This window comes from Amblyraja radiata, chromosome 25 (genome assembly GCF_010909765.2).
Source record: "Amblyraja radiata isolate CabotCenter1 chromosome 25, sAmbRad1.1.pri, whole genome shotgun sequence".
Lineage (NCBI taxonomy): Eukaryota > Metazoa > Chordata > Chondrichthyes > Rajiformes > Rajidae > Amblyraja > Amblyraja radiata.
In genome coordinates, this window is record NC_045980.1 from 22,897,806 (window position 1) to 22,925,620 (window position 27,815).

At 45.3% G+C, this 27,815-nt stretch overlaps 1 protein-coding gene across 7 annotated transcripts; it reads left to right on the plus strand.

The window, feature by feature from the left end:
- Positions 1-1,708: 1,708 nt before the first annotated feature.
- Positions 1,709-27,474, plus strand: LOC116987412 (coiled-coil domain-containing protein 74B-like). Of its 7 annotated transcripts, none has more exons than XM_033043436.1 (10): positions 1,709-1,797; positions 6,438-7,248; positions 9,535-9,579; positions 13,067-13,132; positions 14,211-14,288; positions 20,264-20,405; positions 20,610-20,805; positions 23,269-23,369; positions 25,047-25,103; positions 27,154-27,474. In XM_033043436.1, exons 2-10 carry the CDS (start codon positions 6,909-6,911, stop codon positions 27,290-27,292), a joined length of 1,164 nt encoding a protein of 387 aa, XP_032899327.1. In that variant the 5' UTR covers positions 1,709-1,797; positions 6,438-6,908; the 3' UTR covers positions 27,293-27,474. The 7 variants fall into 7 exon arrangements, with proteins under 7 accessions (XP_032899327.1, XP_032899328.1, XP_032899329.1 ...); XM_033043437.1 differs by lacking the exon at positions 1,709-1,797 and adding an exon at positions 3,057-3,147 and having other exon boundaries at positions 27,157-27,460; XM_033043434.1 differs by lacking the exon at positions 1,709-1,797 and adding an exon at positions 3,106-3,147.
- Positions 27,475-27,815: the final 341 nt, after the last annotated feature.

Here is a 27,815-nt window from a genome sequence, read left to right on the forward strand (position 1 = left end):
AATACCTTGACTGACGAAGGTCTATGTACCGAAGGCCGCCTTGACCACCCTATCTACCTGGGATGCCACTTTCAGTGTACTATGTGCCTGCACTCTAGATCCCTCAGCTCTACACCATTCCTCAGGGCCCTGCTATTCACAATAAAGATCATGCACTGGTTTGATTTCCTAAGATGCGACAGCTCGCACTTACCTGCATTAAACTCCATTAACCATTCCTCAGCCCACTTGCCCTGCTGAACATGGCCCCACTGTAATTCTTGATAAACATATCTTAAAAACAAGAGGGTAACTAGGGAGAAGGTAGGTCAATTCAAGGCTAAAAGAGGGAATTTATGCTTGGAGTTGGAGGATGTATTCACCAAAGAAAAGGACCTGGAGGACAGTATGATCAATGTGGAAATATGCAAGGACAATTTGTGATCAAGAACAAAATTGTGTTGGGACTCCTGAAGAGCGTTAAAGTGGGTCCATCCCCAGATCCTGATCCTGGATCTAGCCCAGATTATTAAATGAGGAGATTGCAGGGGTCTTGACAAAGATCTTTGCATCTTCTCCAGTCACAGCCAATGTCCGTAAGGACTGGAAAGTAGCCACTCTTGTTTCTTTGCTTAAGGGAAGTAGACATAATGAAGGGATTTATAGGCTGGTGAGCCTCACTCAATGGTAGGGAAGCTATTGGAGAGGATTCTTCAGAATAGAATTTACTCCCATTTGGGAGAATGAACTATTTAGGGACAGTTAGCATGGCTTTGTGCTTGGCAAGTCATGACTTACTAATGATCAAGTTTTTTGAGGAGAGGATGAAGGTGATCGATGAGGGTAGAGCGTTGGATATTGTTTACATGCATTTTAAAAAGTCATTTGATAGGCTGATCCAGAAGATTAAGATGCGTAGGATTTGCAGTGATTTAATCATATGGGATCAGAACCCATAGCAGACCGAGGGTTGCGGTTGAAGCGTTTTTCTGGCTGCAGTATCTGAGGAAATAATGAAAGGCGGAGATAAAGTGAATGTGGAGAGGATGTTTCAAGTAGTGGAAGAGTGTAGGGCAAGAGGGCACAGCCTCGGAGTACAATGGAGATCAGGAGGGATTTCTTTAGCCAGTGGGTGGTGAATCTGAAATTTATTGCCACGAACAGCAGTCAAAGGTGAGTAATTGTGTATTTTTAAAGCAGAGATTAATAGGTTCTTGATTAGTATGGGTGTCAAAGGGTACGGGGAGAAGACAGGAGAATGGGGTTGAGAGGGAAAAACAGATCAGCCATGATCGAATGGCAGAGAAGACCCGATGGGCCAAATGGCCTAATTCCACTATGTCTTGCAGTCCAATGGAGATCTGTAACATGGGGTGTTCTGCAGGGAGATGTGCTGGGTCCTCTGTTGTTTCTGATATAAATGAATGTCATATAAATGGCTTAGATATAAATGTAGATGGCTGATTAGTAAGTTTGCAGATGATACCAAGATTGTTCGAATTACGGAGAGTGAGGAAGGCTGTCAAAATGTCAAATTATACAGCGGGATATGCATCAGCTCCAAATCACAGCCGGACTTGAAAACATCACAGGATCAAATCTGGAATTTCCTACTGAACATTACCCTGGGAACATCTTCACCATTGAGTTTTGAAAGAGAATTTTAGGATGCAGGCGAGTATATGAAATAAATGCAAAATTGCGAAATGCGTGTTTATCCTAACCAACAGACTGCCTGGAAGCAGGTTATCAAGGATGGTGGTGAAGAGATAATACTGGATGCTGTCAATGGATGTGCCAACCTTGGGCAGGAATGAGGTAGGCAGCCTCTATAATCTTTGGGCAGCATAGTCATGGGAGGGACATCATGGGCATGAGGGGGACAATGCACTCAGGGCAATAATAATAATAATAATAAATTTTATTTATGGGCGCCTTTCAAGAGTCTCAAGGACACCTTACAAAAATTGAGCATGTAGAGGAAAAACATGTAAGGGGAATGAAATAAATAGTAGAGACATGACTAGTACACAAAGTAAAGACAGAATTCAATACAAAACACAGTATGAGGCAATTAATGCACAGATGAAAAAGGGACGGGGACGTGGGGCTAAGGATAGGCAGAGGTGAAGAGATGGGTCTTGAGGCGGGACTGGAAGATGGTGAGGGACACGGAATTGCGGATCAGTTGGGGGAGGGAGTTCCAGAGCCTGAGAGCTGCCCTGGAGAAGGCTCTGTCCCCAAAACTGCGCAGGTTGGACTTGTGGATGGAGAGGAGACCGGCTGATGTGGATCTGAGGGACCGTGAGGGTTGGTAGGGGGAGAGGAGGTCAGTGAGATATGGGGGGGGGGGCAGATGGTGGAGGGCTTTGTAGGTAAGGACCAGGATTTTGTAGGTGATCCGGTGGGAGATGGGAAGCCAGTGAAGTTTTTTGAGGACTGGAGTGATGTGATGCCAGGATTTGGTGTGGGTGATGAGTCGGGCGGCTGCGTTCTGGACCAGTTGGAGTCGGTTGATGTAGGTGGAGCTGATGCCAAAGAGAAGTGAGTTGCAATAGTCCAGTCGGGAGGAGATGAAGGCATGGATGAGTCTTTCAGCAGCGGGAGGTGTGAGAGAGGGTCTGAGTTTGGCGATGTTGCGGAGATGAAAGAAGGAGGTTTTAATGACATGGCGGATGTGAGGCTCAAGGGAGAGGGTGGAATCAAAGATCACGCCAAGGTTGCGGACCATGAGAGGGGTAGCTGCTGCTGCTGCCTCCCCCATCTCGGGGCTGGGTATGGGAGGGGCAGTTGCAGAATGGCGAGCTGCTGCAGTTTGGGCCACATGGATCCTATCCCTTGCTGCTCACGGCCATGCTGATGAAGAACAGCCAGCAGGGCCTGCCCTTCCCCCGAGAAACTGTAGGGGGCAGTACTGCCACCCCTGTGATGTCATGGCGGATGATGCCATTCAGACCGGAGGGGAGGGGGGGGGCTGAGGACGCCTCCCCGTCCCCATGTGCGGCGGCGCCGACAGGTGGTAGCTGCCCGTTGCCCATGGCAACGCCCAGTGTAACCAGGGGGACAGCTGTCGCCCTGACGACGGGCTGGCGCCGCCCACAGCAGCGGCTCAGCCAGCGTCCACCCACCCGCCGCCGCCGCCCAGCAGCCACAGCCGCCCGCCCGCCGGTGAGTGACCCCGACCCCAGGCCCGGACCCGCCCCGCCGACCTGCAGCATCCCGCCCGCCGGTGATTGGCTCCCGGACCTCCGGCCTCCCGCCGCCGCCGCCATCCCCATGCCTAGCGCCCTCCTCCCGGAGCCCATACACCACCCTCGGCCCTGATCCCACGGTAACAGAGTGCGATGTAAACGGACGGCCATGGCCCCGAACTGCCCTTCAGTCGCCTCTCCGGCCCCCTGTCCCAACTCAGGCTCTCGCTTACCTCCGGTTCCCCCGTCAACCCCTTCCCTCAACAATTGGGTTTAATGAGTTTGCGGGGAATCTGGGGTTAGCGGTACAGCACAGCAGCAGGCCCTTCGGCCCACCACGGCCCTGTTGCACCGATCGGGACTGATCATATTTACCCGCACTGGTCGTTAGCCTTTTCTGCATTCGTGATTCAAGTGCGTGTTTCTATACCTTGTATGTTTTGTGACACCGCTCCCTCAGTAAGCGGGTTTCAGATTCCAACTGTGTGGGAACAAATCTGCCCCAGATCCTCCCTAAACTCACACCCTCACCTTAAACCTATGTCCTCTTAGATCTACCATGGGTAAAACGTTTCTACTATGTGCTATGTCTACCTTCTCATAAATTTATATAGACACAAAAAGCTCGAGTAACTCAGCGAGACAGGCAGCATCTCTGGAGAGAAGGAGTGGGTGACGTTTCGGGTCGGTCTCGACCCAAAACGCCACCTATTCCTTCTCTCCAGAGATGCTGCCTGTCCCACTGAGTTACTTCAGCTTTTTGTGTTTATCTTTGGTTTAAACCAGCATCTTCAGTTCTTTCTTACACATAAATTTATATACCTCTGTCATGTCACCCCACAGTTTCCTCCGCTCTAGAGGATATAAACCCATTCTATTCAAGACCAAAATTTCACACCGCGAGGGTGGCACAAGGGCGCAGCAGGAGAGTTGCTGCCTTACAATGCAAGAGACCCAGTTCGATCCTGACTGTGGGTGCTGTCTGCACAGAGTTTGTATGTTCTCCCCGTGACCACATGGGTGTTCCGGTTTCCTCCCACACGCCAAAGATGTACAGTTTTGTATGTTAATTGGCTTCGGTAAAATTGTAAATTGTTCCTAATGTGTAGGATAGTGCTAGTTTTCTGTGTGATTGCCAGTCGGCGTGGACTTGGTGGGCCAAAGAGCCTGTGGCATCACCAGTGTACAACAAAGTTGCATCATGTCCCCGTTCTTAGATTATTTCCACCGCTGATGGAAGCACCTTATCCACAAGTGCTGCCACTTTTCGAGAAGTTTACACTTGTTTCCCAATGTCCCTCCGTTCGTCATCACTCCCAAGGGACCTACCATTTATTCGATATCTCCCAAATGGCATCACCTCGCACTTGTCAGGATTACATTTCATCCCCATGGACATGCTCCTCACCATCCTCAACACCACCGATTTTTGTATCATCTATAAACTTACTAATTGTTCATACTACATTCCCATCACAGTTATTAACATGTATATCAAACATATCGAATTGCCCATACTACTGGTCACAGTCTCCCAATAAAAGAACCAATCCTTTATCATCACACTCTACCTCCTATCACCAAGCCAATTAGGGATCCAACTTGCTCGTCTTCCCAGGCCTGTTGGACCAGCCTACCATGCAGGACCTTGTCAAAGGCTTTACTGACATCCATACAATCTTTATTCTTAAAAAAGGGTTGCAACCCAAAATGTTGCTTATTCATGTCTCCAGAGATGCTGCTTGACTTGCTCATTTACTCCAGCATTTTGTGTTTTCTTTTGAAAACCAGCATCTGCAGTTCTTTGTGTTCATAGAATCTTGGATGTTCTTGCATTAGTGTCCCTGCTTATTGGCTTGTAATTACCTGGCTTATCCCAGCTGCCCTTCTTGAACAAAGGAACAACATTTGATCTGTCATTGAGTGTTTGGCAGAGACCCAGTCCTAGAAGAGGGATTTGCACGCATCCGTTGAAATCTGCACTAAAAACAGGAAATGCTGAAATTACTCAATAGGTCAGGCTGCAGCTGTGGAGAAAGAAACGGGTTCTTTAAAGAACAAGTTAGGGCTTTATTCTTTGGAGCGCAGAAGGTTAAGGGGGGGACTTGATAGAGGTTTTTAAAATGATGAGAGGGATAGACAGAGTTGACGTGGAAAAGCTTTTCCCACTGAGAGTAGGGAAGATTCAAACAAGGGGACATGACTTGAGAATTAAGGGACTGAAGTCTAGGGGTAACATGAGGGGGAACTTCTTTACTCAGAGAGTGGTAGCTGTGTGGAATGAGCTTCCAGTGAAGGTGGTGGAGGCAGGTTCGTTTTTATCATTTAAAAATAAATTGGATAGTTATATGGATGGGAAAGGAATGGAGGGTTATGGTCTGAGCGCAGGTATATGGGACTAGGGGAGATTATGTGTTCGGCACGGACTAGAAGGGTCAAGATGGCCTGTTTCCGTGCTGTAATTGTTATATGGTTATATGGGTTCAATTTTAGGTCATTGGCCCTTGGCCAGAAATGTCAACACTTTTGACCTTTGACAAATTCGACTGAACAATTAAGGGTTGCCTGAGATGATTGGCTCCAGGGTCGAGGTATGTTGTTAGACTCGAGAGGCTGGTCTCATATTGGAACCGAGAAGATTAAGAGGAGATTTGATTGCGGTGTGAAACAAGATGTAGATAGTGTAAGTAGAAGGAAACTGTTTGCATTAATTTATAATTAATAGGAAATCCAGCCATGAAAGCCATCTTTGGCCTGCTGAGCCACAGCTGGTTGTATCTTCCTATTCAATGGATCCCACGCTTCTCCTCTATCAACTAGCCCAAATACCTTCTACGCATTGGGAATGCTGGGTGAAAATTCCTTGAAGCGAACCCTGAATTTGTATATCAGTCACTTTGTGATGGTTTCAAAATGTCATCTTTAAACTGATTCTCCCTTAGAATTTCTCTTTTTAAATCCTTAAAACAAGTTATTGGACTTTGACCCAAAATCTCCTTTGATCTCGTGTCTATCCTCATCTGTAAAGTAATCTGGAACATTTTACTACTTGGGAGATGCTACATAAATGTTGCTGTCGTCGCCTACTTCCTTTCCAGACAGTGCCGCCCCCATTTGTTAAATAGCTGCAATCTCTGTCTCAAAATATTGCTGACACGGTGATATTCCAAACTTTTGAAAGTTAGTTAGTTACAGTTTCTAATGGGGTTTATATGTGAACATCGATGAAATATTTTACCTATTCAATCATTTTTATCTCTCCTGCAGTGATCTGATTGGAGAAATTCTTAGACGAGTGGTTAGTCAAACTGAAGCAGCAATGTGGCAAAGCAGTTGCAGCTGGACCAAATGTGTTTACAACTGGAGGGCTGTTCTGCGAAGATAAGGCAATTGGGATGCAACTTTGGAATTAGCAGGCTGAGCCACAGAGAGAGTTTTCTTCCAAGTGAAGTTTGATCTACATCAGGGATTTAACTAAGTGTTTCAAAGCTGTGCTCTGTAGCACCCCGTGCATGTTTTATTTATTGGGAAGGACAAGAAACTGACTTTATTAGTGACAAGCATCTTCAATAAGTTGCTGCATTATCAATAACAACACAAGAGCGAACTTCACAACTCACTGACCCACTTAGACGACCAGATTTGTGTTTGTATTCTCTATTGTTTGATGATCTGGAGAGGGGAAAAAAATCTTTGGAGCTGGGTGAAAATTGCACCACTGCCACGTAAGGTGAATCAATGGAAGCACTTTCTGCTGGAGACATGTCGAGCACCAGCCTGCCCCCCTTGCGAAACCTGCCCCAGTGGTCTCGTGTCGGAAATCTTGACAGAACCCGGTACCCGCGCTCCTTCCCCCAGGGGAATGTTAACCCCATCCCTCTGACTCCTGCCGTGAAGACAAAGACAAATAAAACAGAGGCCCCTCAACAGCCCAGCCATGTGTACGAACAGCAGGAGGTGGATCCAAACCTGAGGGTGACAACACTGGAAAAGAATCTCAAGTTCCTCCAGGAGCAGCACTCTGAAACTCTGGGCAAGCTGCACAAGGAAATTGAACTGCTCAAGCAGGCAAATCAAGGTGTGTAAGTGGAAGTTGTGAGGGAGGGGAGAAATATGAATTGACTGAAGAAAGAAAAATCTTGCATTCACATCTTTAATGGCCTCTGCCCAGGAATTTCGCAATTTTGCTGACCACAGACACTGGCAACAACGCCAGATTCCATTCACAAAGCCCTGTTAAATGTTAGGAGAACCTGGAGAGATGCCAGGTCTGTGTGGCGAGCAGCGGCTATTGTAAGTGGGAATTGAAATGCTGGGGGGGGAAGCCCGATTATTTTTTGTGCCGCATTATTTGGCGGCCAATCAACCGCTGTTTCTAAGGGGGTTGCGTCCAATCACCGACTAGCTTCCCTTAAAATTCCCGTCCAATCAACAAATCGGTCTCCTCCCGTCCAATCAGCCACCGTCTCCAAAGGTATTGTGTCCAATCACATAATGCGCTGGTCACTCGGCGGCCAATCAGATAGTCTTCGAGGGGCGTTGTGACCAATTACCGACCTACTTCCCTCACCGAAGCAGACGATGGCTGCAGCCAATACAGAGAGAGAGAGAGACGCAAGAAAGCAGCTATGATATATAATACACAATAAACTGTATTACAAATACACAATAAACAAGTTATGCATTCTTGTACTCTTACAAGGGTATGACCGCACATTAAAAAAAAATCCCCTCCCCTTCCTTCCCAACCTCAGCCTCTCGGACCTTGGCGTACCCCTAGTTCCTAAAACCCATTTCCATCACTGGCTGGGACCTCTGTTGTTTGTGATATATAGAAATAGTTTCGTTGTAAATGGTTGGCATTGCGGACAACAACAAAATTAGTGGAGTTGTGGAGGGTGGTGAATGCTGAAAGGGTACAGTGGATATAGATCAATGATTTCACATATAGATCAGTTTCACGTATGGGCAGAAAATGGCAGATGGAATTGAATCTGAGCAAGTGTGAGGCGTTACACTTTGGAGGTCAAGTGTAAGGGGAAAGGGTACAGTTAATGGCAAGGCCCTTAACAGCATTGATGTTAACAGCTTATGGTGTGTTTGCCTGCCTCAAACGCAAGAAGTAGTTGGAACATTGAGTATTAGAGTCAGGAAGCCATGTTGCAGCTTTCTAAAACTTTGATTGGGTCACATTTGGGGAATTGTATGCAATTTTGGTTGCTCATTTACAGGAATGATGTGCAGACTTTTGAGAGGATGCAGAAGAGGTTTACCAGAATTATGTCTGATTTAGAGGGTATTAGCTGTAAGGAGAAGTTGGAAACATTGGATTGTTTTCCCTTGAGTGTCGGAAGTTGAGAGGAGACCGGATAGAACTAAATAAAATAATGATTGGCTTGGGTAGAGTAGATGGTTCATCTCCTTTCCCCAGAGTAGAGATGGCAAAGACTAGCGGGCATAGATTTTGGGTCAGAGGGGGAAAGTTTAAAGAGTATTTGCAGGACAAGTTTTTCCACAGATTTAACATGCTGCTAGGACTGATAGTGGAAGCAGATGATACGATAGTGGCTTTTAGATAGGCACAAGTATATGCAGAGAATGGAGCAACATGAATTAGGTGCAGGCTGAGATTAGTTTGACTTGGCATTATGTTCGGCATAGACACTATGGCCTGGAGTGTCTGTTTGTGTGTACTGTTCTATTCCCCTGACATCAGTCTGAAGAAGGGTCTCGACCCAAAACGTCGCCAATTCCTTCTCTCCATAGATGCTGCCCCACCCGCTGAGTTACTCCAGCATTTTGTGTCTACCTTCCATCCCATAGAGTTGAGTATGCATTTAGGCTGGCCCTTCAGTAGTGAAGGCCCTATAGTGGAGGTGCTGCAATGTCATGTTATCTTTTGGTTGAAATATTAAAACAAAACATTAGCAGCCTCTCGTGTGGGCGTGATGGATCCGACAGCACTAGTTCACAGAAGAGCAAGGGACTCCTCTCAGCGCCCCAGCAAGTATTTATCCCACAACCAATGTCAGTTTAAAGAAAATACTTTCTTGCAACGAATTGGTCTTTGTTGTGTGAAAACTGCCTGCTGCCGCTCTGACCCTACCACATTGACTATAATTTAAACGCACTACATTGCACTCCATTGTCTATTAAGTATTTGGGGATATCCAATGTCCTGGGAAGGCATCACAATACAAACACTTTCCAATATCGTAGTGACAGCTGATAGCACAGATTAATGGCGTATTGCAAACTCAGCAGCTTTCTCAAAAAGATTCAGTCCCTGGTAGCACACTGCATCTTGTAGCTCTCTGCTGTTTATTTCAATATTTATTCGGTGTTACTTCTTATTTTATAACAGATCTCAATTTTAAAATGATAATGAACCAGAGGCCAAATCATCAAGGTAAGGATTTCATCAGTTTTTAATCTTCTGCTGAAAGTCTTACAAAAATATCGCAACGGAAAGACCATTTTATTTTCTGAAGCCCAAAAGAGGCTGTTGGTAAGTCTTGGAATCACAGCACAAAAACAGGCCTTTGAGATCACCTAATCCATGCCAACCATTAGTGTAAAACTATCACATACTAATCCCGTCACATTCTCCAACTTCCCCCAGGTTTTACCTGCACACAAATTCACAGTAGGCAATTAACCTACCAATAGCACATCTTTGGAGTCTGTGTGGAAATCTGAGCACACAGGAGAAAGCTGTGAGAGCGATGAGTAGATGAGAGAGTGGTATAACATAGAATTAGTGTGAACGGGTGATCGATGGTTGACATGGACCTGGTGGGCTAAAGGGCCTGTTTCCACATTGAATCTCTAAACTAAACTAAAAAACTAAAAAGTTAACTGATTCAGCTTAGACAGGGTATAATAACAAGGAACTACTGTTGGTTTATATGAAGATAGACACAAAATACTGGAGTAACTCAGCGGATCAGGCAGCATCTCTGGAGAAAATGGATAGGTCAGTCTTCAGGTTGGGATCCATACTCAGGCTGATTGTAATAGGGAGAGCAGAAAAACAAACAAAGCGAAAAGAGGCAAGACAAATTACGGGGGTACCGTGATAGGCAGATTGTTGGACAAATGTTAGAAGTAAAAACAGGTGTTAGCCCAAGAGAGATCGTAGTTGCGAACTGTGAAGATAGTTAACAGACTTTCCTCCTGATATTCTAGATGAAAAGGATTCTCGGGTTTGAAGAAAGTGTGAATATTGAAGTTATAGAATTAGGGTGGGTGTGAAGGATTAGATGCATTGAAGAATAGCTGAGGTCCTGTTTAGAGGGAACTCAGAAGCGAAAGTAAACAAGTGCAGAGCACCGAAAGAATATAACAGATCTGAGAGAATAGCTAGATGAGAGGAAAGCTGAAGTAATCACCAGAATGAATATTAATTGGTTAAGGCAAAACATTCTAGGCTGGAAAATAATGAAGAGTAGAATGGTGTTTGGATTTGGTTTAGGTATATGTGTAACTGGTCCAGATCTGTCGTATAATGTTGTCATGCTTCATAATTCATAACCTCAAACTTTTGAAGGAGATTAGTATTTTCATATTTTTAAATGCATCCCTTTATAAACAAACGCATAATTACGGCTGAAGATTCCGTTATGTTTAACTGCAAACGTGCTTCGAGAGAAAAGTACATTCTTTTTAAATTTATTGGACCAGAACAAGTTACCAGAAACAAGCTTGAGGACTGAATATCTATGTGGGAGCTCTGATCCAGGGAAAGACTTAATAGCCACTTCGAAAATGACAAAGACACACGTCGTTTGTGGCAGGGATTTCATACCATCACTGACTACAAGCCCCCCCCGCTGCGGATATGCCAAAACGACCCCTCTCTACCAGATGAACTGAACGAGTTCTACGCACGGTTAAAAACAGCACCCAGACATGTGCACTACTGCCATCTCCCAGTGACCAGTCGCTTAGGCTGTCCGCAGCCGGAGTTAAAAAGGCCTTTGCCAGCATCAATCCACGCAAAGCTGCAGGGCCGGACAACATTCCTGGATGCGTTTTAAGAGACTGCGCCGAGCAACTGAAAGATGTCTTCACAGACATTTTTAACATCTCACTCAGCCAGGCAGTAGTGCCCAACTGTCTTAAGAGTGCCACCATCGTCCCTGTCCCGAAGAAACCAAACCCAGCCTGCCATAATGACTTTCGACCAGTGGCTCTAACACCCATAGCAATGAAGTGTTTTGAGCGACTGGTTATGCAGCACATCAAAAAGAGTCTACCTGCCGACCTAGACCCACTGCAGTTCGCCTACAGAGCCAACCGATCCACAGAGGACGCAGTCTCAACAACACTGAACCTCGTACTGTCACACCTTGATCGGAAAAATACTTATGCCAGGATCCTCTTCATAGACTTCAGCTCTGCGTTTAACACAATCATTCCGCAGCAGCTGGTGAAGAAGTTGGAGCTATTGGTGGTTGATGCTGGCACATGTAACTGGGTCCTGAACTTTCTATCACAACGGCAGCAGACAGTCAGGGTGGGCAGTAGGACATCAAAAACCATAGCCGTGAGCACTGGCTCGCCCCAAGGCTGTGTCCTAAGCCCCCTGCTGTTTAGTCTGCTTACACACGACTGTACTGCTAGACTCAATAACAACTTCATCAACAAGTTCGCTGATGACACAACAGTGGTGGGTCTCATCAGTGACAATGATGAGTCGGCGTACAGGATGGAGGTGGAGCTGCTCACAGGATGGTGCAAATCCCACAACCTCATTCTCAACGTGGGAAAAACTAAGGAGATGGTGGTTGACTTCAGGAGGGCGGGAAAACAACACCATACACCACTGCACATCGATGGAGCTGATGTGGAAAGGGTCAGCAGCGTGAAGTTCCTAGGACTCCACCTGTCAGATGACCTGATGTCCACAACCAACACCACAGCACTGGTCAAGAGAGCCCAGCAGCGACTACACCCTCTCCGAAGACTACGTAAAGCAGGTCTCCCCACTACACATCTACGAACTTTTTATAGGGGGACAATCGAGAGCACATTAACCAACGGCATCACTTCCTGGTTCGGGAGCTGCAAGGCGTACGAACGGCACCAACTTGACAGGATTGTGAAGACCGCCAGCAGGATTATTGGTGCTCCACTCCCTTTCTTGCTGGACATATACAGGAAGAGATGTATCAACAGAGCCATCTCCATCATCAAAGGCCCCTACCACCCATCGCATCACATATTCTCCATCCTGCCATCTGGGAAGAGGTACAGGAGCATTAGCTGCAAAACCAGCAGGATGCTCCTCAGCTTCTTCCCGCAGGCTATAAGACTGTTAAACGGACTTTGCCCCCTGCCAAAGTATCGCGCACCAACCGCCAACCTGGACAGAGCCACTGTCGTGCCGCTGCCGATCGGAACGCCTGTTGATGTTTAGTTGAGAGTAGTGTTAAACTTGTTCATGATATATGTATTTTTATTTCTATTTATTTTTTACTGCACACTGAATGGACACTGGTTTGAGTAACGTTTTTTTGTTTCCTCTGGGTATGTGAGTACTCAGGAAAATAACAATAAAGATATACAATACAATACAATAAACTATCTATGTTCCTGTGGAGAGCCTAAGCTTTCTGTGGAAAGTTTTAGTATCCTGCACCTAATCCTACACCTGGCACTTGACAAAGTTCCATTCTCAAGGCTAATGATCAGAGGTTGCACTGGAGGATTAAGAATAGGAACGGGGAATTGGCCAAGTAGAAATGCCATGCTCTGTCAGAAGCATCATTATGGGGTTGTCAAATGGGGTACTCTAGGTTTTTTGAATTGGGAACTCTTCAAGCTCTTGAACACTTCTGTAAAAATAACAGAACTGCATTCAGAAACACCATGTATTGTGATTGCATTTTCAGATCCCAAACCAGGAGAGCCAGTGGAAATGGAGGAGGGAGCTCTGAAATTACAGTTGAACAAAACATGTAAGTTGCTTGTACGGACACAAAAATGCTGGAGAAACTCAGCGGGTGCAGCAGCATCTATGGAGCAAAGGAAATAGGCAACGTTTCGGGCCGAAACCCTTGTCATCTGTCTTGCCTCTATAAGTGTCTGTCCAAACGTCTCTTAATTGTATTGATCGTATCAGATTCCACAACTTCATCTGGCATTGCGTTCCAGATATCTTCCACTCTCGGTAAGCAATACTAAAATGGGCACAGTGGCACAATGGTAGAGTTGCTGCCTTGCAACGCCGGAGACCCTGGTCCAATCTCGACTATGGTTGCTGTCTGTACAGAGTTTGTAAGGCCACCTTGTGACCATTTCTGTGCTGTTTGACTCCGTACCTCTGAGTAAACTGTAGAAATTAATCCATACTGGATGTCCAAAACTTCTCTAAATAAAAGCAGAATTTTAGAGAAACCTAACAGAAGGGGAAAAATAGCATGAATAATTTAGGGCATTGACTTTTACCAAAAATTGGGAATTTGTCAGGCTGTATTTAAAATGTTGATTAGACAACAGGAAATAGAGTGTGGGCGATGCTCCTGGGCACCCAGTTGTATCTACGTCTGAATTAGGCTTAGCTCTCAGGAACACACATTGACAATTTGTTGCCTGCAAACATTTGGCAAGGAGAAGGAGTAATGTAAAGGCTTCAGGAAGATGGGTTTATGTTGGGCAGAGAATGCATGGGTTTTTGATGGGTTTTGGGAGAAAATACAGGGCATGGAAATGTATAGTTAATGGAAAGGCGATAAGGCAGATATCGTTGTTTCTTTGAAAGAAAATCGGATAAATATCTGATGCAGGATACTTCAATGGTCAATGGTTCTTTGTTGTCACGTGTAGCATCTAGAGTGAAATACATTTTTTGCATACAGCTCAACAAGGGCTGTTGTGCATACTGCACTATCCTGGTCAGCGCAGTACGCACAACAGCCCACTGAGTCCATATGCAAGAGGTGCCATTCTTGCAGTACTAGGAGGAATGAGCATAAGTGTTTTTATTTTTGCAAAGAGTCACGATAGGCTAATTGACCCGCTTGTTTTCCCTTCCAGCGGGAAGCTCATCGTGCACCGGTCCAATGACCTCACTCACAGACGCTGTGCCGTTGACTGTCAGAGATCACTCTTCAGGTAATGGTTCGAAGGATTGTTTTCTCCTATAATTGCTGAGCTGTAACTTTCATGCACCTGGAGCTCTCTGCTACCAGTTGGTTTATGAGCACGTGAGCTTGCACAAGATAAACCATGGCAGGCCTTGCAATTCAACCTTGTGTCCACAAGCTTGATTTTCAGGTAGGTAATGGTCGGAGCCAAATAGTTTTTCCATTTATCTAGGGTTGGCTTCATGCATTAAAGTGCTTCTTTTCACTTTTATTCTGTGGAATTATTCATCATTTTTCTCCTTTTTGACCTGCATTTGCTCTCAAATGTAAAACAATCATCCTTGTGTTAAACACTTCCCCATCTCTGTCATCAAACATTTACCTCCCCATCCCAGATCCATTGCCAGAGTGCCGTTCAGTCCTGGGCCTCCTCCAATTATTTCCTTAGTTCCTATTCCTCCTTCAAGCCAGTGTTCTGGAACATGTTCAAAAACAATGAAAGGCCAGAATAACCATATAACCATATAACAATTACAGCACGGAAACAGGCCATCTCGACCCTTCTAGTCCGTGCCGAACACGTATTCTCCCCTAGTCCCATATACCTGCACTCAGACCATAACCCTCCATTCCTTTCCCGTCCATATAACTATCCAATTTATTTTTAAATGATAAAAACGAACCTGCCTCCACCACCTTCACTGGAAGCTCATTCCACACAGCCACCACTCTTGAGTAAAGACGTTCCCCCTCATGTTACCCCTAAACTTCTGTCCCTTAATTCTCAAGTCATGTCCCCTTGTTTGAATCTTCCCTACTCTCAGTGGGAAAAGCTTATCCACGTCAACTCTGTCTATCCCTCTCATCATTTTAAAGACCTCTATCAAGTCCCCCCTTAACCTTCTGCGCTTCAAAGAATAAAGCCCTAACTTGTTCAACCTTTCTCTGTAACTTTGTTGCTGAAACCCAGGCAACATTCTAGTAAATCTCCTCTGTACTCTCTCTATTTTGTTGACATCCTTCCTATAAATAGGCGACCAAAATTGTACACCATACTCCAGAATTGGCCTCACCAATGCCTTGTACAATTTTAACATTACATCCCAACTTCTATACTCAATGCTCTGATTTATAAAGGCCAGCACACCAAAAGCTTTCTTTACCACCCTATCTACATGAGATTCCACTTTCAGGGAACTGTGCACAGTTATTCCCAGATCCCTCTGCTCACCTGCATTCTTCAATTCCCTACCATTTACCATGTACGTCCTATTTTGATTTGTCCTGCCAAGATGTAGCACCTCACACTTATCAGCATTAAACTCCATCTGCCATCTTTCAGCCCACTCTTCCAACTGGCATTAATCTCTCTGTAGACTTTGAAAATCTACTTCATTATCCACAACCCCACCTAGTTCAAGTTCAAGTTCAAGTTCAAATTTTTATTTGGTCACATACACCTTTAGGTGTAGCGAAATTCTTTTTGCCATGCAGCACATAAAAAAAAGAATACAACATGACAGTAATAGATAGTTTCAACATCAAAACATCCCCCACAATGGTTCCCATTGTGGGGAAAGGCACAAAGTCCAGTCCCATCCCCATGTCCACCCATAGTCGGGCCTCCTTACTCGAGACCGTGGCTTCCGGAGCCGACAGGGCCACGCCGAATGGAGCTCAACTGGCGATCTCATCAAGCGATCCCAGGCTCCCGATGGAAAGTTCAGCGTCGCCGCTCGCAGCCGCTCCACAGACCCGCAGCTCCGCAACGGACCCAGCTCCAGTTACAGGAGTTTCAGCAAAGTCACCGCCAGCCCCGCAATGGTGCTCCAGCGCTGCACCGCCGTTCTCCGACCCGCAGCACTGCCGCCGCCGATGCCGAGCCGGTACCGGTGCCGCCGGTGCCGCCGCCGCTGTTGAGCCGGTGCCGCCGCCGCCGCTGCTGAGCCGGTGCCGTCGCCGGTGCCGCCGCCGCCGAGCCGGTGCCGCCTCTGAGCCGGTGCCGCCGCCGCCGAGCCGGTGCCGCCTCTGAGCCGGTGCCGCCGCCGCCGCCGCTGCTGAGTCGGTGCCGCCGCCGCTGTTGAGCCAGTGCCGCCGCCGCCGCTGCTGAGCCGGTGCCGTCGCCAGTGCCGCCGCCGCCGAGCCGGTCCCGCCTCTGAGCCGGTGCCGCCGCCGCCGCCGCTGCTGAGTCGGTGCCGCCGCTGCTGAGCCGGTGCCGCCGCCGCCGCCGATGCCGAAGCTCCAGGCGGTCCCTTCAGGAGACGCCGCTCCATGCCCGCTGGTAGGCCGCGGGGACGGGTCGAAGCTGCAGCCCGGAGAAAAGCTGCATCTCCGACCAGGTAGGGAACCTGAAAATTAGTTTCCCCCTCCCCCACACATAAAAAAGCTAGAACTCCTCAAAACAAAACACTAAACTAACTAAAAATAAGAAAAAGAGATGAAAAAAACCAGACAGCTGCAGGCTAGGCAGCCATACCCCCTACAGGACGGCGCCAACACCTATCTTAGTATCATCTGCATACTTACTAATCCAATTTACCACACCATCATCCAGATCATTGATGTACATGACAAACAACAGTGGACCCAACACAGATCCCTATGGCACCCCACTAGTCACAGGCCAACCTGACAAACAACCATCCACCATTACTCTCTGGCATCTCCCATTCAGCAACTGTTGAATCCATCTTGCTACTCCACAATTAATACCCAACAATTGAACCTTCTTAACCAACCTTCCGTGAGGAACCTTGTCAAAGGCCTTACTGAAGTCCATATATACAACATCCACTGCTTTACCCTCATCAATTTCCCGAGTAACCTCTTCAAAAAATTCAAGAAGATTAGTCAAACATGACCTTCCAGGCACAAATCCATGTTGACTGTTCCTAATCAGACCCTGTTTATCCAGATGCTTATATATATATTATCTCTAAGTATCCTTTCCATTAATTTGCCCACCACTGACGTCAAACTAACAGGTCTATAATTGCTAGGTTTACTCTTAGACCCCTTTTTAAACAATGGAACAACATGCGCAGTACGACAATCCTCCGGCACTATTCCTGTTTCTAATGACATTTGAAATATTTCTGTCATAGCCCCTGCTATTTCTACACTAACTTCCCTCAATGTCCTAGGTAATATCCTGTCCGGACCTGGAGACTTATCCACTTTTATATTTCTCAAAAGTGTCAGTACTTCCTCTTCTTTGAATCTCATAGTTTCCATAGCTACTCTACTTGTTTCCCTTACCTCACATAATTCAATATCCTTCTCCTTGGTGAATACTGAAGAAAAGAAATTGTTCAATATCTCCCCCATCTCTTTTGGCTCTGCAGATAGCTGTCCACTCTGACTCTAATGGACCAATTTTATCCCTCGTTATCCTTTTGCTATTAATATAGCTGTAGAAACCCTTTGGATTTACTTTCACCTTACTTGCCAAAGCAACCTCATATCTTCTTTTAGCTTTTCTAATTTCTTTCTTAAGATTCTTTTTACATTCTTTATACTCCTCAAGCACCTCATTTACTCCATGCTGCCTATAATTATTGTAGATCTCTCTCTTTTTCCGAACCAAGTGTCCAATTTCCCTTGAAAACCATGGCTCTTTCCAATTTTTACTATTTCCTTTCAACCGAACAGGGACATAAGGATTCTGTACTCTTAAAATTTCACCTTTAAATGTCCTCCATTTCTCTTCCACATCTTTCCCATAAAACAAACTGTCCCAATTTACTCCTTTTAAATCCTTTCGCATCTCCTCAAAGTTAGCCTTTCTCCAATCAAAAATCTCAACACTAGGTCCAGTTCTGACCCTCTCCATAATTATATTGAAACTAATGGTATTGTGATCACTGGTCCCGAACTGTTCCCCAACGCATACCTCTGCCACCTGACCGTCTCATTTCCTAACAGGAGGTCCAGTAGGTCTCTAGTAGGTACTTCTATGTATAGCTGCAAAAAACTATCCTGCACACATTTTACAAACTCCAACCCATACAGCCCATTTACAGATTGTGTTTCCCAGTCTATGTGTGGAAAATTGAAATCTCCCACAATCACTACCTTGTGCTTACTACTAATATCTGCAATCTCCTTACATATTTGCTCTTCCAATTCTCGCTCCCCATTTGGCGGTCTATAATACACCCCTATAAGTGTTGCTACCCCTTTCCCATTTCCACCCAAATAGCCTCCCTAGACGAGCCCTCTAATCTATCCTGCCAAAGCACTGCTGTAATATCTTCCCTGATAAGCAATGCAACACCTCCACCTCTTGCCCCTCCAATTCTATCACACCTGAAGCAACGAAATCCTGGAATATTTAGTTTCCAATCACAGCCCTCCTGCAACCATGTTTCACTGATCGCCACAACATCATACTTCCAGGTGTCAATCCAGGCTCTAAGTTCATCCACCTTTCTTACAATGCTCCTAGCATTAAAATATACACATTTAAGAAACCCACCCTCTCTTATTCTCTGTTTATTGTCTTTTTCTTCTCTCTCCTACATTTTGGGTCAGAGTGCTACCATTATCTGCCTCCTGCCTCACACACTGACTGCTAGCTTTCCCAATTTGAGTCCCTCCCCCCAACCATACTAGTTTAAAGTCTCCCCAGTAGCCTTTGCAAATCTCCCCGCCAGGATATTGGTCCCCCTCGAGTTCAAGTGCAACCCGTCCTTAGTAGAGTGGATGTGGAGTGTGTGTTCCATGATCCGAATCATGGGCTTAATGAGACACAAAGAACTCATTGCATGAACTTGAGGCTGTAATTTTTTTAAATTAAAATGGGATTTTAATTTCAATCAATTTGCATGTTTAGCAGAATTCGTTGCTACACATTTGACTGGTAAATGTGAATGTGACAAGTTTACCATCTTGGCTTCCATCTAAATGGACAATACCTGTTACTCGCAGTCTTGCATTTATGGATGTACCTATATTGCCAAATGTCTGATTGCATGGATGTGCAATAATGCCTCCTAATGATTTGAACTTCCACACATGCCTCCACAGAGCTCTTCAATCTCTTGTTATATTTTGCAGGAAATCAATGGTCAAACTGACCTTGAATCCTCTCATTGTGTGCAATGATATAACAAATGAATGTACTATGATTCCCTTATTGGCAGAACGCCCTACTTAACTGAATGGAACTTCTGAATGTTTTCCTGCATTTTAACTTTATCCGCACCCACTGTTGACGCTATTGTTCTTGAATCTAGTTTGCAAAATAATTATTTTTTTCACTTTTTCTGAATCATTGTGTTTGCAACCTGAAAGCTGGGTTTTCATCAGAAATTCCCAGCGTCATGGCCTGATCTGTCAGACACAATACATATTGAATGTATTGTGGGAGGCCCAGTGGCATAGCTGCTACCTCACAGTGCCAGAGACCCATGTTCGATTCTGACCTTGTGTGATGTCTGCGGCGTTTGCATGTTTTCCCTGTGACCGTGTGGGTTTCCTCTGGGTGATCCAGTTTCCTCCCACAGAAAGTGGGATAATGTAGGTGGTTGGTGTAGACTCAGTGGGCCGAAGGGCCTGTTTTCATGCTGCATCCCTAAACTAAACTAAATGTTTACTGACTGATGAGATCAGCTAATTGTTTTTATTGGAAATAAACAGAACTAAAAAATTGCTGGTGAGCATTTCAGCCACTTTCATTTCAATTTGTTTTGAAAAATAAATGTTGAAAGTAATTAACTTTTTGCATTGAAACACAACAGTTTCTCATTTACTTTCCTTTGAAATTAGGCCCAATAGTTTTTTTGCTACAATGTGCATGGCAGTAACTCAATCTTGCACGAGAGGTTTTTCAGGAGCTCCATATTCCTTGGCTTGAGCTAACAAGCTGTAAATGTTTTAGTTAATTTTAGTTGAGTTAGTTTAATTTCCTTTGTCCTTCTGGTGCAAGTGCAGCTAACTGGGATGTTGACCTCTGAGGCATCCAACAATCTCGAAGCTGATCTCATCATGTCCTTGTTGCAGGCAAGAAGCATTCTCAGCGATGTGCCCAGCGCCGTGCTATGCTGCCAGAAGATGGGGCCAAAGAGCAGAGGGCAGCACCAAAAGAGTCCCAGAAGCAGAGCTGCACCCGGCGGAAGCTCTTCACAGAGGCAGCTAACAAGAGGTACAGAAGGAGGTTTCATCAGTCCCTCAGTGACACTTTCCTCATTTAGTTGCTATGGGTCTGGGGTGGGCTGCACTGAGACTGATGGAATCCCAGTCCTCAGCACACCACACTGCATAGAGAATGGCAGGATGTTGGAATAACAGCATGGTTAAGCACCACTCGCGTAGCATGGTGGGCTAAACTCTGTTCTGTCTATTGTAGGAGCAATGGGCCGGCAGTCTCGCAGCAGACTTGTGCTGCGCCACCTGAACTGGACAAGGCAGAGATGCTCATCACATCACTCACACCTCTTCTAATCCAGATTAATCCTTCAGAATCACCTCGGGCTCCAACACTGCAGGAATGTGCAATCATTGTCCGACACTTGCATAACACCAGTAGCCTGCAGTCTCAGGAGGTAAGTGTGCTGTGTTCAGCAGCAATGCACCATCAACTCACAGGACTTTGTATCTCAGTAAGGGTCAGACATTAACACCAGCCACAATTAAAAGCACATAGGTAAATGAATTTACAAACTTTATTTTATTTTACATGTAGCAAGACCTCATGGACACTCCTGGAAAACCTCTGCACCAGATTGAACCTTGCCATGTTTGATCACACTCCTCCCACCATGCTGAATATTAGACCCAATCTCTCTATCTTCAGGCTTGCTCAGGATTAGCTTGGACATCTTCTGGGGTGTTATAGCGGTCCTTTACTGATGAATTTCATCAGAGCATTAGATCTACAATCATTCACAAGTTAAATCTCCACAAACAGACATTCTACTTCTAAGCTTGGTATGTCATGTCTACATATGAACGATGCATTTCTCTGAGGCACTGCCTTGTCTAGTATTTATTAATTATCTCTCATCAAAAGGTGATGCCAGACTGCCGCTTGATCTCTGCAGTCCATATGGTGAAAGTACTCAGTTGCCTTGTTTCGACTTGGTGACAGGAAAGAACTGGTGATATATTTTCACGAGAGGACAGTGCATGAGTTGTAGGCGTCTGCATGGACGGTCAGTATGTGCTTGTTGCCTTTCTCCCAGGCAGTGGAGACCCGGTTTGGGAGACTCTTGTCAATGATGCAAGTTGCTGTCGTGCATTTTGTGAATTATGTTCACGGTAGTTGGCATAGGGCAGTGGGAAAAAACTCCGCTTTCTGCTTGTTGGGTAGGTTCCAAGCAAACGGACTGCTTTGTCAGGTTTTTTGAGAGTCCTTACCATAGCAACAAGAGTATTCCACCATACTCCTGACATTGGTGGCAAAAACAGGAAGGCAGATTATTATCTGAATGGTGTCAAGTTGGGAAAAGGGGAAGTACAATGAGATCTGGGGGGTCCTTGTTCATCAGTCACTGAAAGTAAGCATGCAGGTACAATGAAGAAAGCGAATGGCATGTTGGCCTTCATAACAAGAGGAGTTTAGTATAGGAGCAAAGAAGTCCTTCTGCAGTTGTACAGGGCAGTAGTGAGCAGTTTTGGTCTCCAAATTTGAGGAAGGACATTCTTGCTATTGAGGGAGTGTAGCGTAGGTTCACAAGGTTAATTCCTGGGATGACAGGAGTGTCATATGTTGATAGAATGGAGCGGCTGGGCTTCTATACTAGAAGGATGAGAGGAGATATTATTGAAACATAAGATTATTAAGGGTTTGGCCACGCTGGAGGCAGGAAACATATTCCCGATGTTGCGGGAGTCCAGAACCAGGGGCCACAGTTTAAGAATAAGGGGTAAGCCATTTAGAACGGAGCTGGGGAAAAACCTTTTCACACAGAGGGTTATGAATCTGTAGAATTCTCTGCCTCAGAAGGCAGTGGAGGCCAATTCTATGGATGCTTTCAAGAGAGTTAGATAGAGCTCTTAAAGATAGCGGAATCAAGGGTTATGGCGAGAAGGCAGGAACGGGGTACTGATTGTGGATGATCAGCCATGATCACATTGAATGGCGGTGCTGGCTCGAAGGGCCAAATGGCCTACTCCCACACCCATTGTCTGTTGATATGCCTTGTAGATGGAGGGAAGACTTGGGCCTTGGTGCTCAATTATACCCCCTTCACCCGTGCCGATAGTTGATGGTGGGGACTCGCAGATGGTGATGTCAGTGAGTGTCATTCCAGTAAGCTGGAAGAGTCATCTGACGTGTGTGTTACCAAGGTTCTTTACTTTCTATCTGGTCACAGACTTGGTGCTTGCCACATGCAGACAGGCATGGACTGCTTCTAGATTAAGGATTGTGCACAGAGTGCAATCCTGTGTAATTTAATGTAAAGAGAGAAACATTTACAACCATTTATACCTGATAATGCCAGGAAGATAGAGTAATGGCATTTAACAGCAGCCGGGCTGTTTCTCGCTGACATGGTTGCACTGTGTCTTAGTTGACATCATAGCCTGCTACTGTGGCAGTCACTCAGTGAAGTAGTTGATTCCTGACTTCCCTCTGGCCCTCTTCCATCTTTCCCTTGAGCATTCAATGTGGCACTTAGCCAGTAAGGTAAACAAGAGATTCTTCCATGGCAATGTCAGCAGGGCCAGACGTCCACTGTCAGAAACACTCAGCATCCTCTACTCTTGTTATCTGACATCCAGCTATTTTGCACCTGCAACCAACATAACCAGTGGGGCTGAGAATAAAATCGTCAAATTAAAATTAGTTTACCTTGGGGCCACTCGTATGTTTGAATTGTACCAGTTCATGTGGATCACTGAGCTATTACAAGGGCAGAACATGACGTTTGACTTGAGTTGCACATGCTGTCTGTTGGAAGATACCATACGTGGCTTTCCCGGGCAGGGAATGAATAAACGCGAGTGTTCGCTGACTCTGCCCTGTGGTGAGGATATAACATGTACTCAATGGTCTCTCGTAGCTCCTGCGCCTGAAGACGAGTTTGAGGGATCTGTTATATTCCAACAAATGGACTCCGGATGCATACCTCCTCGCCAAGGCTTACCTAGCTGAGCTGAGTCAGTGAGTGTTTGTCACAGTTTCAAGGGAATAATGATAACTGTTTTGTGGGTGTAAGAGGAACTGATTGTGCAGCTATGAGTCAAGGAATGGACTATAGTTCTTGCACAGTAAGTAAGTTCTCAATCCTTTTCACGAGTAAGTAATTCATGCTTCATACTTAAGGATAAGGGGGAAATCTTTTAGGACCGAGATGAGAAAAACATTTTTCACAGAGTGGTGAATCTCTGGAATTCTCTGCCATAGAAGGTAGTTGAGACCAGTTCATTGGCTATATTTAAGAGGGAGTTAGTTGTGGCTAAAGGGATCAGGGGGTATGGAGAGAAGGCAGGTACAGGATACTGAGTTGGATGATCAGCCATGATCATATTGAATGGCGGTGCAGGCTCGAAGGGCCGAATGGCCTACTCCTGCACCTATTTTCTATGTTTCTATAAAGAAGATTGCAAATCAGAAGCTTGATAGCATGTCATGTCATTGAAAACCTTTGGCTAAAACTAGTATAGATCCAGCCTCAATACAGCTTTTAATGCCTGGTTGTCTCCTAGTTTCAACAAGACCATTGCAAGGTTTATCCTTCTTCCCTGGAGGATTGCTGGAAATGCTTTATGGGAGGCCACAGAGTGTAACTCTGTCACGCAGCTCAGTGCAGCTGCTGGCCAAGAGATTTGGACGTGTGCAGGGTAATGCCTGATAGTGTCGTTTGACATCTTTGAGATGGGAAGGTCACCAGCAGAACAACAAACCCTCTGAATTCATGGACCCTTAGGACTTCTTATGACAGTTAATGGGGAGTTAACAGCACCTTTTATTACTTTACAGAGCACAGTCCTGAGCACAGGGGCCCTCAGGGTGTCCTCAATGTCAGCTCTTCCCTGTCAGGTAATTGAAAATCAATAATTACAGATGCTGGAAATCTGCAACAAAACCAGAAAATGCTGGAAAATGAGGTTGCATCTGCAGAGTGAGAGAGAGATCGAGTTTATGTTTCAGGTAATCGGAACTGAGAAAAGGATGGTTTTAGGTGGCTGAGATGGAAGGGGGATGGTTAAGAAAAATGGGAATATTTCTGATAGAACAAGACCAGGATTGCCACAGTGATTCCAAGGTTTACAGAAATATCTGGCTGTTACAGAGGAAAAAAATAATAAAGGAACATGTAATGGTGTATAATGCAATTCAAAGTTGTTGCTGAGACTTGAAGCTAGAAGGAGAATGCTGAAAATTTGTCAATTGATCCATGTTTCTCCACGCGTGCGAGGCGTTCCCAGCATTCTCCTCCTGCTTTCAGATCAGCAACAGCCCTGAGCTGCATCTCTCGGTTACGATGTCCCTTTGTTTCCTCCTCACTAATCTGTCAGCCAGGCAGCTCCAGTGGAAGTGAGATCATGGGTGACCCCAGCTTCAACCTATAATAGGTATTCTCTTTATCCTGACCATCAGTCCTCCCATCTCCCCACCCACCCTCTTCACTTGTTTTTTGATGAAGGGCCTCAGACCTGAAACATTGACTCTGACCTGCTGACTGTTTCGGCACTTTCTGTTTAAATCCCAGTCAGTATTTGTCACATAGTTTGTGAAATAATGTGTCGTAAATTAAGAGGTGTTTATAGTGAAATACTGTTAATGTGTGTGCAAAGTTCCTGGCATGTTTTAACTTAGTGAGTTTTTCCCTCCCAGGGAACAGGATGTTGTGCAACTGCCCAAAGTACCTTTGACAGAGCGAGCTAAAAGACTGTAAGTTCACTGAGTTTTGTTGACCTAGCCTGTGGTCTTTGACCTAACCCGGCATTCTAGTTTGCTAAATCAGTTTGGGCAGAGCTAAGGAACAAGGGTTACAAACATCTGGCCAGATAGTTTAAACGCCCCTGTTGATAATTGCTGGGTTGTGATGTATATAAATTGGATGTTCAGTTAACCAGAGTAACTATGGGCACTTTCTATATTTCATTACATCACAGAAACAAACCCTTTTGCCCAACTCGTCCATGCTGACTGACCATGAACCCCGTATTAGACCCTCCATTCCTTTCATATACAAGTGTCTGTCAAAATGCCTTAAGCATCGTATATGGACCTGGCAGCTCCTTCCGGATATTCACCATCCTTGAGTGAAAAACACACCCCAGATCTGTTAAAATGTTCCCCACTCTCATCTTAAACTTGTGCCCTTTCTAGACTCCCCTGCCATAGAAAAAATACTATTATCTATCCTATCTCTACCCTTTGTAATTTATAACTCTCTAAGATCACTTCTCAGCCTCATGCGTTCCAGTTAGAATATGCAACGCCTAACCAATCTCTCCTTATCTCTCTATGTCTGGTAAATCCTTTCTGCACGCCGTGTTTTGTATGCAATAGCTATACACAATAATGTGTACAGTTATTGTGTAGAGTTCTGGTCACCCTATCCTTCCTGTAGTATGGTATCCAGAATTGTACATAGTACCCCAAAGAGATACAAGGAACTGTAGATGCTGGTTTATACAAACAATGTGCTAGAGTAACTCAGCAGGACGGGCAGCATCTGTGGAGAACATGGATGGGTGACATTTCGAGTCTGGACCATTCATCAGACACTGAAGAGTTCTGACCCAAAATGTCATCTAACCATGTTTTCGTCAGATGCTGCCTGACCCGCTGAGTTATCTCAGCAATTTGTCTTTTTTTTTTTAACACACATAATACTGTTGGTGTGGTCTAATGAATGTTTTCTACAACTGCCGCATGGCAGCCAACTCATGTACACAATGGCTCAACCTATGAAGACAAACATACCAAATGCCTTCTTCACCACCCTGTCCACCTGTGTCACTGTCACTCAGGAAACTGTAGACTTGCACGCCAAGATCCCTCTCTACACCAACACTCAAGCACCCGACCATTATATATCCCTGTGGAACTTTACTTCATTTATATTTACAAAGGCCTGCATGGATCATACTGACTGGTGGGACAGGCTTGAGGGGCTGAGTGGCCTACTCCTGCTTCAATGTTTCCATGTGGCAAAGAACTAACTAGATTGCACCTATTTTAGGTTTCGTATTTTGAATGAGCAGAATGAATTAATAATCTAGAGCATGTCTGAGGAAGATGTGTCATATATAAAATAATTTCACTGTGAGTTAGAGAGAATTGCAAGGATATAGATATGAAGAAAGCGATCTCATGGATATAAAGGGTAATTTGGTAATAGTGGGGAGATTCAATTTAAAGGAATGGAAAACACTGAAATAAATAATTCTAAATGAGCAACAAATATGCAGTCCCGAATGGAATTGAACAGAAACGATGATGGAAGTGGTGGGACGATGAGGTTAAAGGGAGAGTGAGGCCACAATATGTCCATGAGTCAGAACAATTTTAGAACTGTCCACAGGATAACCAAGGAATTGTTCAATAGAGAAAATGTCAAAAGCAGCCATTCACATACAACAGGTTATAAACGCTTCTGTGGGAATATAGAAGAGCAAAAAGTAAATAAGAAAATGGCAAAGCTATTGCTGTTTAGCTTGGTTAATTATTCTCACATGGACTGATGTCCGGTCAAAGAAAAGACTATTCATGAATACAATCAAGCTGTCTATAGTGCACAAATAAAGGATAAAGGTACAAAGGGGGGGGGGGGGGGGGGGGGGGGGGGGGGGGAGCATGGGGGGTACAGGAGCTCGGGTGTCACTATATGTCCAGGCTGGTTGGTATAGATACTACTTGTAGATAGGAGGGTGCTGAGCTCTGTGTCACAGTGGGCCTGTCTCCAGCTACAGTCTCTCGTGTCCTCACTCAGCAGGCCTGAAGCCACGGTGCCCACAGCAGACAGAGTCATTCTCCCCGCCCTGAAACAGACGGTGGGGAATCGAGCGACCGAGCGACAGCGGCGACTGCAGGCTGTACAGAAGAATCGCTACCGGAAAGTTCTCCTGTAGAACTCAGATTCACGACGAGGGTCCAGCACAAAAGCAGCTCGGCGGGCACGAGATTTATATCTGCTTAAAACTCAGAGCACATGCATTCTCGCAAACTATTCTGTGGGTGGATTGGCTGTGTGCATTTATTCTATAAGGGAATCTGCTTTACTATGCATTAAAAAAAAATGTCTTAACCTATAGACGTGTCTCATTCTCTGTGTTAATGCCGATATGGACCCCCACAGGATCCAACACGGAATAGCAGTTCCCAATGGGACTGCTCCCTCTGGCCCTGGTGGCATCTCAGAGCCCGTGGCACAGCCAAGGAAATTCTGGAATAATCATGCTTTTATACACACAAAACTACAGCGATCATGAACCCACGACGTGGGGGTCGATTACATGGTCTGTGACCCCCCCCATCTATGGGGTTATGGGGTTACTTACAGGGTCTGTGACCCCATCTGTTACTATTCAGTATTGCAAGGATTGGGTTGGGCCTCAACTGTTCACAATCAAGTCCAATGGTTTGTCCGAAAAG

What these genes read in the sequence shown, in the direction of transcription:
- LOC116987412 (XM_033043436.1), top strand. Translation starts at nt 6,909, where the DNA reads ATGGAAGCACTTTCTGCTGGAGACATGTCGAGCACCAGCCTGCCCCCC. An exon ending in ACAGAGGCAGCTAACAAGAG is followed by an intron (nt 20,406 to 20,609) that starts GTACAGAAGGAG and finishes TGTCTATTGTAG; the next exon opens with GAGCAATGGGCCGGCAGTCT. An exon ending in GTAGCCTGCAGTCTCAGGAG is followed by an intron (nt 20,806 to 23,268) that starts GTAAGTGTGCTG and finishes GGTCTCTCGTAG; the next exon opens with CTCCTGCGCCTGAAGACGAG.